Source organism: Scatophagus argus, chromosome 1 (assembly GCF_020382885.2).
Source record: "Scatophagus argus isolate fScaArg1 chromosome 1, fScaArg1.pri, whole genome shotgun sequence".
NCBI classification, from domain to species: domain Eukaryota; kingdom Metazoa; phylum Chordata; class Actinopteri; family Scatophagidae; genus Scatophagus; species Scatophagus argus.
Genome location: NC_058493.1, coordinates 15,504,410 through 15,512,888, shown reverse-complemented (window position 1 = coordinate 15,512,888; position 8,479 = coordinate 15,504,410). Strand labels below are relative to the sequence as shown.

The following is an 8,479-nucleotide window of genomic DNA, read 5'->3' as shown; positions in this document are numbered from 1 at the left end:
AAATAAAGGAATAATATGCAGCAGTTGTTGGTTGCTGTTTGTAAACACACCAGTATGTAATCCTAGAGAAAGAAATTTGATTTGTTGAAACTCATTCCAGGGTCAACAAAACACCACCAAACCCAAATGTTAGTATCTGGTGAGCTGGGAATGAAGCTCCACTCGTTATCACTCAGAGACATCCTGATCACAGCAAAGCACTAATAATAATAATAATAATAATAATAATAATAATAATAAATACAGGCGGAGGGCAACAGGGCCTCTGCAGATTTCCCTCTATGCATCAACCTTAACTCACTTTATGACTACCGAAGAAATTGAACACGAAAAAATAATTTATTACAGTATGTGATAATTAAGTACCTCTGCTTTCAGTGCTTTCGGTTTTATTGTGGTGCAGTAATCGTGGTTGAGTACAGGAGGTCTCTGGTAGGAGGTCAGAACTGTCCTCTCAGTGGCCCAGAGCTAACGCTAGGTGGCGTCGGACAGAAAGATTCATTCTCACCAGCGGACCCTGATTCACTGACCACGTCCATCCCAGAGGTGGGAAACTAAACTCCAGCAGCTCCCAGCACCAGCCGTGCTCTTCAGTAGCAGCGCGGCTCACGAGGAAGAAACAACTATGAGAGAGTAGGTAGCATGCACGGACAATTCACGTAAATGGCGCCTTTCAAAAGGAGATTATATCAGCGCTTGCTGGTCTTTGTCGTTTTTCTTCCAATCTCAGGTAAGATTCGTTTTCATTGTTTTCACTGAATTAAAAAAAAAAACGTTGGCTGTTCGGTTCATCACTGCCTGCCCACAACTTGACGCTAGCTTCAGGTTTGACTGTGGACCCTCCACACGGACCGTTTACCGCTGGCTACGTTTAAAGCTCCTCTTTAACTTAACGCTAACGTCAACGGCTAAACTCCACTTAAGTCAACTCGGTGAATCAACTTGTCAACATTTATCACCTCACCGAGGCCGGGCGGTGACAAAAGACGAATAAAATTGAACGCCATCATAATAACACGTTTTTTTTAATTTACATTTGCTAATAAGTGAGCGTTAGTTCCTTAATTTAACCGACATGAAACTGTTCCGTTTTAGCTAATTCAACTGTCAGTTAACTTTGAAGGTTAACCACATTTCGACTGTTCTCCGTCAGATATTTGATTTGATGTAGTTATTAAATAATGATTAATAACTGTTATGTTTTCCAACAGTGGTTTCGCTCAGCAGTTCACTTTAATCTGCTCTAACTTTTATTGCTACTTCAACACTGTTATAAACTACAGCTAAATATAAAGAGCTGCTATGGAGGATTTGAACTGGCCAAAATTTGTCGGGTGCTTTTGATAAATGCCACATCTAACGGTCGTGTTGATGCTTAAAATGAGCCGTTAAGCAGATTAGTGTGAAGGGACAGTATTTATAATCTAAGTATTTAAGTGCAGCATGGTTATATATTCTAACCAGTCAGAGATCAGCATCTGTGAATCCATTTATCAACTGCAACTATATTTTATTGGTATATTGCATCACAGTCTTTAGCTATGAACAACTGTCCACAAAGGTGACTTACCTTACGTAAAGCTCGTGCTGAGAGTTCAGTAATAGATTTCTGTTTAAACTGAAGGGACAAATAGGATCAACTGTTTCCTCTTCAGTGGGTAACTTTATGAGCCATAAGTAACTGGATTAAAGTGGGCAAAGTCTTTATGTGATTACTGTACAATGCAGTAGAACTCTTGTTGGCAAGCCTCCAGGCCCCCCGAATGTGATATTTCACCTTAGTAGGACCTTTTAATATATCACACTTATATCCATCTAAGGCCATTAACACTGAATAGTGAGCCACAGCCTGAATTAAGGGTAATTACTGACTTCTGACAAAAGACAACAGTAGGATTAGTATGTAAAGGATTTAAATGTTTTACTGGACTCCTATTGCTGCTGTGTTTCTCTGTCCTGACAGAGGACCCTTTGCTCTTCACCACCTTCACTCCTCATGTGCTTTTCTTCCACCTCCTCTCCTCATGTCCTTTTCTTCTCTTTCTACAGGTGTTTTATGCTTTAGCGAGTTATTTTTCATCAAGGAGCCACATGACGTCACTGTCATGCGGCGAGATGCTGTTATTTTGGACTGTCAGGCGCATGGAGAGTCACCCATTGACGTCAGATGGCTGAAGAATGGAGTAAAAGTGGTGGAGAACGAACGGGTGTACCTGCTCTCCAATGGATCGCTTTATATTTCAGAAGTGGAGAGCAGAAGAGGAGACAAATCAGATGAAGGGCTCTATCAGTGCCTCGCTCAGAACAAATACGGTGCAATCCTGAGCCAGAAAGCTCATCTTACAATCGCAAGTGAGTATTATGCTGGAATCACACTGGAAGTGTAACAATGTGGAGGAAATGAAATGTTGGGCAATGGACGGTCAAGTGACTTGTTTTTGGCCGTTTGCTACCATTTACATAATTACTGTGTGGGATTCAAATCTCTTTGCATCCAAGGAGAAAACACATTCCTGTTTTTTTTGTTCGTTTGTTCGTTTGTTTGTCTGTCTGTTTTGTTTTTTTGTTTGTTGCATTCAGGGCAGCTCTGATGGTAGCTGTAGAGGTAACGGGACAAAGTCTTGAAAGTTAGAGCCCTAAAAGATACTGGTTGGAAGGTGAATATGCCCATTGGTGTGTTAATGAAGGAGAAGCAGATCTGAAAGGTCAGGAGCTGTCCAGGATACTGGCTCCCCAATGCTAAAGAGCAGATGACCCCTATTCACAGGCTGGAGCTTTCATGTTATTGCACCCTGATCGCTTGAGGAATTGTTCTTTTGGAATGTTTTCTCCTCCAGTCCTGTGTGAGTTGGCCTCATATTTTAAGGGGGGGAGCAGAGAAGCTTCAGGCAGAGTTGGTCTTATGGGACCTTATATCCCCTCCTCCTACACCACAGGCCATGCATCTTGCTGTGCCACATTTGCAGCATGTATGTTAAAACTTTTACTCCACTGGCAATGCATTCCCATCTGTAGTAAAACACATATTTTTAACATTCCATGCAAGGTGCTGAAATTTAATTCTGCATTACAGGCAAATGGAGTGCAGTTAGTGTGATTTACTTAACAGTTGTTAAGTTTCTTGAGCAAGCTTACATGCATTATTCCGAAGTTGTCCTCAGCCATATTCAGTGCTCTCTGCTCAAGATCCTAGTCTTAATCTGTTTTTTTCTGGTACTTTTCTGGTGTGTATAATTTTATTGATTAAGTGAGTAGTTTACCTGCTTTATAGTTTGAAGTTAAGAGGTGGTAAAGGCTGTTAGTAAGCTTTACTAGTTTGTTTTAAAATGGCACTTAGATCTGCTTGAGGGTCTATCTGGAAGCTCATAAAGTTTGCACATACCTGAGAAATGCTCAGTTGAAGGACACAGAGGTAGCAGTGGGGTTTGTTCCAAGGGGTGTGTGCACACACACATACGCACACACACACAAATGTGAATTGCCATTTCCCAGTACCACTGCCTTACCATGAGTGTCTAAATGACCAAACTTTATTGCAGGTCTTACCAGGTCAGCAGGGGCTGGAGGCTTTGCACACAATTGTTTTCTGCCTCACTACTCCAGTGAAAGATTGAAAACCTTTTCACCCTGACCACCCCCTGCTTGCAGAAGAAAGGGGTTTTCTGTGGGGGCACTTATTTGTCCTGATATCAGTGAACAGAACAGCTGGAGCTGTACATCACTGCAAGGATAATAACATTAATTTTAAAGGTTAAAGTTTATATTTTGATTGAAGAGTCATTCATTAAACAGCATGGCTCCCTTTCATCACCTGGAATTCTACTCAGAGAATATGCGCTAATTTGTTTTTGATTAATTTTAACTGAAGAAGAACTGTACTTTAAATTTTGTTTATCATCCCTCTTTATCAGTCATGCTACTGTTTCCTGTAGCTTAGTTCTTTATGAGTAAGATTACAACTTCTCTCAAGTGCAGGAATGGTACCCACGGTGTGCTTTTAAATCCTGTGCTTATATCCAGAAGCTGTGGATCTGCTTGTTGTCCTTTGAGGAATGTGTCGGTGATGGAGGTTAAACTTAAACATTGTGTTGCTAAAGCACAAAGGTGAGAAGGGATTTGGCTTTGATGAAAAAGAATGCGAGACTTGAGCCTCACCATGTGACTTTTGTCAATAGACTTCTGATTGATGGGGACCTCAGTAGAGAGATTCCCTCGTGAGTGGGCTCCTTTTTTTAGAACTATTGCAGCACGTGAATGCAGGTACAGAAGTTATGAAACCTGAAGAAAATGTCAGTTTCCTCGTCATGTTTTACATATATGGCTCAGTTGTGCTCCCCGTGTTGGTTACACACATGCTGATAGTTTAAGACAGTCAGTGCTGTTTAAGACAAACTTTGTTGTACCTTGGCACTATTGATGTTGTACAAGGTGAAATCTGGGGACATTTCTGTGCACAGAATGCTAATTCCAGGAGCAGCTGGACAACTTGGTCTTATCCCATCATTACCTTTATTTACAACACAACTGCCTTACATAGCATCGTATTCCCACTGACAGTGTGGACTTTAGTTAATTATGATTACTGCTCTGATTTTAATTTGGCAGTACTCACAAAAAGTATCTTGTTGTATTTGTTGCCAACATGATATAATTGTAAGATAAAAGTGCAAGTTGGTGATGCATGCTCAATAAGAAATCATTTAGTCAAATGTTTGTTTTGTGATCACCACTTAATTTACAGCTGTGTTTCAGGGATGCGTTCATCCAACTTTGTCTCTACGCATTCTGATACCTCATCTCAGGGCATGTGATTACTGAGAACAAATCCAATATCAGTGCTCTCTTTTTCACATATTTTAAATCTGTATACCGTTCTATGGCGAATTCATTATGATATGCATTAAAGTTGACAACTGAGAACTTCAGAGTTTGGCACTGACAAAGAATCTGTGTAAACTTTAACACGGGTTTGTCATGTGACGTTTTTCAGTGCATCCCTAATCTGGGTCTGACCAATAGCTTTCACTGGAAAAAGTAGATGTTTCCTATCAGAAAATCTAAACTATGACAGCATGGAGAGCAGATACAATAGGTATAAAAGTGAGTTAGCTTATTGTAGAATTACCAGGTATATTTTGATCAGTTTATTCTAATAATCTGAGTAATATGAAAACTGTGAACTATGAAACTATGTATGATAACAGTAATAATAATTATAATATGATAATAGCATCCTTGATTACCATCACCGTTTCTGGTTCTGATAATAATGTTCTGTACCTTATGCTGAATATTTTTCACTTTAGACCGAGCTTTAAAGCAGATATTTGTTGACGCTGTTGTTCACTTACAAAGTTTACTTTAAGTTGCTAAGGAATACGTCTGACTTGCACTGGCTTGGTGGGCACAATTAGAAGCCCCAGTAAGACGAAAGCAAACTTCGCGCAGTGTGAGCTGTGGTGTGAATGAATGAGATGGCCTTAAGTGAGACAACTCAGAGCCCGGATTCTTGTTTTTCTCCTCTGCTGGACACGAAAGGTTACCATGGTTCCCCTGAACGGCGGGCCCAGGGGTCAAAGGTGTCTCTAAATTGTTCAATAGATGGAAGGCAGTGAGTAAGAGCATAAGACTTAAATCTTTTCTACAGTAATGCTCATCTGGTTTTATCATTTGCTGCTGCAAGCATTTTTCTCCCCCTCTTATCTGTCATTTTGTTGCAACTTTTATTTTGTCATTTGACTTATTTTTTTCAGTCCACTATCACTTTAAATGTAGCCATTTAAAGATTGATTTCTTCAACTCCATGTTGTGATATGGAGATTAAAGACAATGAATCCACTGTCTGTGGTGAGTGGACGGTTGTTGTTGAATGATTGGAAAACTTTGGGGCAGAGATAAGGAATTGGAGGAGGGAATGAATGCTCCTTCCAACACTGCTCCCCCACCGTCCGGTCGGTGCTTTAAGGGGTCATGTTGCTCATGGGAATAGCTCTTTGTTTAGCCAGGCAAGTGGTCACTTTGCTGTCTTGTGTGTAGCAGAAGCTGCACATCTGCCACACGGCTAGTGATTGATATGTGGGCTTTTTCAGCTCTGCATTCTTCTCCTTCTTTCTTATCAGCCCTCCTTTTTTCCAGAGCCTTTTATTAATGTTCAGTGGGATCGCTTAACATTGTAAAAGACTCATCACTCAATTAAATAGCTCTGCTTTTCAGTAGGAGTTGTGGAATGAGTGTTAAATTAGCCTATTTTGGTGTAACCATGTGGTGCACTCCAGTTTACAGAAACGGAATGCATAGAAGAGTGTATGTAAAACTTTTCAAGGTTGTTTCAGTGAATTAATGGAGGTTTTTCATGGTTCTTCTGATGCTGAAAGCCATCAATTTAACGTGCAGAGGATCAATTTTAATGTCTCCCCTAAAAGATTACCCTGGGGGTGGGGTGTGTTGTGGATGGCTGGGAGGCGTCATTGCCATTTACGTAGCTCATGTAGATAAACAGTATAATGGAATGCAAACTGCTTCTGTCAGTTTAAAGGTTTCTCTTCATTAGAAAGTTGAAGAATGTATCAAAGTTCTTCCTGCATTTGATGATTCTCAAAAAAGTTTTCACATTAATAACTTGGCCCTTTAGCATCTCTAAGGATATATTTAATACAGCATGTTCCCTTACACCTCTATTTATAGCTATTTAGGTAAAGTTCATATTGTTAAATTTGAATGTGTAAAATGTGCTTTGGTGTATATCACTGTGGCAGCGCTGTCATTGTTTTAAAGTGGTACTGACATCTTTTTTGTTGGATCCGTGCGTAGGGAAGTGTCCAACATTAGCTTGAAATAACGTACAGTGTTTTCACGCACAGTATGATATATAAACTGATGGCAGTAAACTATTTGCACAAATCAAAAGGCTTTAGCAGTCACTGTGTTGTTGTTCTTATAAAGGATATTGTAAATATTTTTGGTTAAGATAAAGAGCTAAACGGACTTACAAGATTATCAAGTGAAGGATTTATACCTAAGGAGATACAGCACAGTTTCAAAGACAAAATCATAAACAAATCAACAACTTTATTTTGAAGTACCTCATAGTAGCTCACATGCAGGTAGACTGTGTTGTTCTGTGCCCCGGCTGAGAAACTGGCCTAGTAACCAGAGGAGAGAGGGATGAACTAATTCCTGGTATTTGTAACCTTTGTTTGGGTCTGACCTGTCCACTGACCTTCAGTTTGTTGAGCTGCTGGCATCAGCAGGCCCATCTGTTGCTAGTTGAAGTGAGGCAGCTACAGCTTTACTCTTCAGGTTTGGTTTGGACTGTAGGGAGAAATTACCTCAATGAACCTGGAAGGCATTTGAACTGGCTCATATTTGTGAACGTTTAGGTTTAAATTTTGAGCTCATTGTTGTCAATGTCAAGCATGCACTTTGGGGTTCTGATATCGTTTTGATATTGTGATTCATACATCATACATCTTTTGTGCACTACAGCATGAAACTGATGCTTCTCTCACTACTGCTTAATAGAGAGACTTTTCCTGTGCTGAGGCATTTTTTTTTAATTCATCATATTGCAATCCATTCTAGCAGTGGTGTAATGTCTTGCAGCAGCTGGACTACATTTATTGTTTTATTTGTTGTAGCAGCAGCAACTAGCAGATGTCATCGATGTGGCAGACAAGGATATGATTACAAAACAGCATTTAAGAAAGAAGTTTTAGGTGTTGAACGGACTGAGTGATGTCTAGGCAGGGCAGCGGTGAACAGCAGGGCTTTGTGCTAACTAGCATTTGTGCAGGTCAGAGGTGAGAAGTGTATTTGATGGGAAGGATAGATCGTCACAACAGTTTCTTCATGCTTTTAGGGAACAGGCTGAAGGAATATATCCGATGTGTAAGTTAGCAAAAATGTTATAGCAACCAAGAGCAAAGGTTTTATATAAATATATTTTGGTGGAATAAAGGAAGTCACACACATAGTAACTGAAGGAGTTAGTGCAGATAATTAAAGTAAATCACAGAGAGTGTCTCTTGGTTGCCTTGATCATTTCATCTGCATCTGCACGTTAGATGCCCCTCAGCAAACATCATTGCTCAAAGCAGAAGGTCAACCTTCTATTTTCAGCGAGGAGAGCTCTGGTCTGCTCGGCCGTCCGAGCAGTTATAGATTTTCCATCTTGTCTTAGAAGTTTATCAATAATCAATGATTATCCCACTGTTTGTCAATCGAGCATCATTTGACTAAATGGAAAGGTGTAGTGGTGAGATTGTGGATAAGTGTAGCTCATCTCTTATGCCCTGCAGTCATATCACTTCAGCACATTAATGGTATTTTTGTAAGAGTGTTAACATGGGGGTGGTGGGAGAGGGTGGCAGAGGGTAAGTGTGTGAAGGAGGGGGATTTGAATGCCTCTCCCTACTTCACATGAAGCAACCTCAGTGGAACTAAGAGGTTGAAATAATTTGATTAAATAAGTGTTGAGGAG

The 8,479-nt window shown here is 40.2% G+C and overlaps 1 protein-coding gene across 3 annotated transcripts in view; it reads left to right on the top strand.

Annotated features, from left to right (window-relative positions):
• The first annotated feature begins 452 nt into the window (after positions 1-452).
• prtga (protogenin homolog a (Gallus gallus)) overlaps positions 453-8,479 on the top strand; it is a 30,171-nt gene continuing 22,144 nt past the window's right edge. The window contains exons 1-2 of one of the 3 annotated variants that reach the window (XM_046386194.1): positions 453-633; positions 2,245-2,352. Coding sequence is in view for 2 of the 3 variants with exons in the window: in XM_046386177.1 (XP_046242133.1) it covers positions 664-730; positions 2,050-2,352 (370 nt within the window). In the remaining variant the exon portion in view is untranslated. Of the gene's footprint in view, positions 731-2,049; positions 2,353-8,479 lie in introns of all 3 variants that reach the window. The other 2 variants (XM_046386185.1, XM_046386177.1) reach the window with 2 other exon arrangements.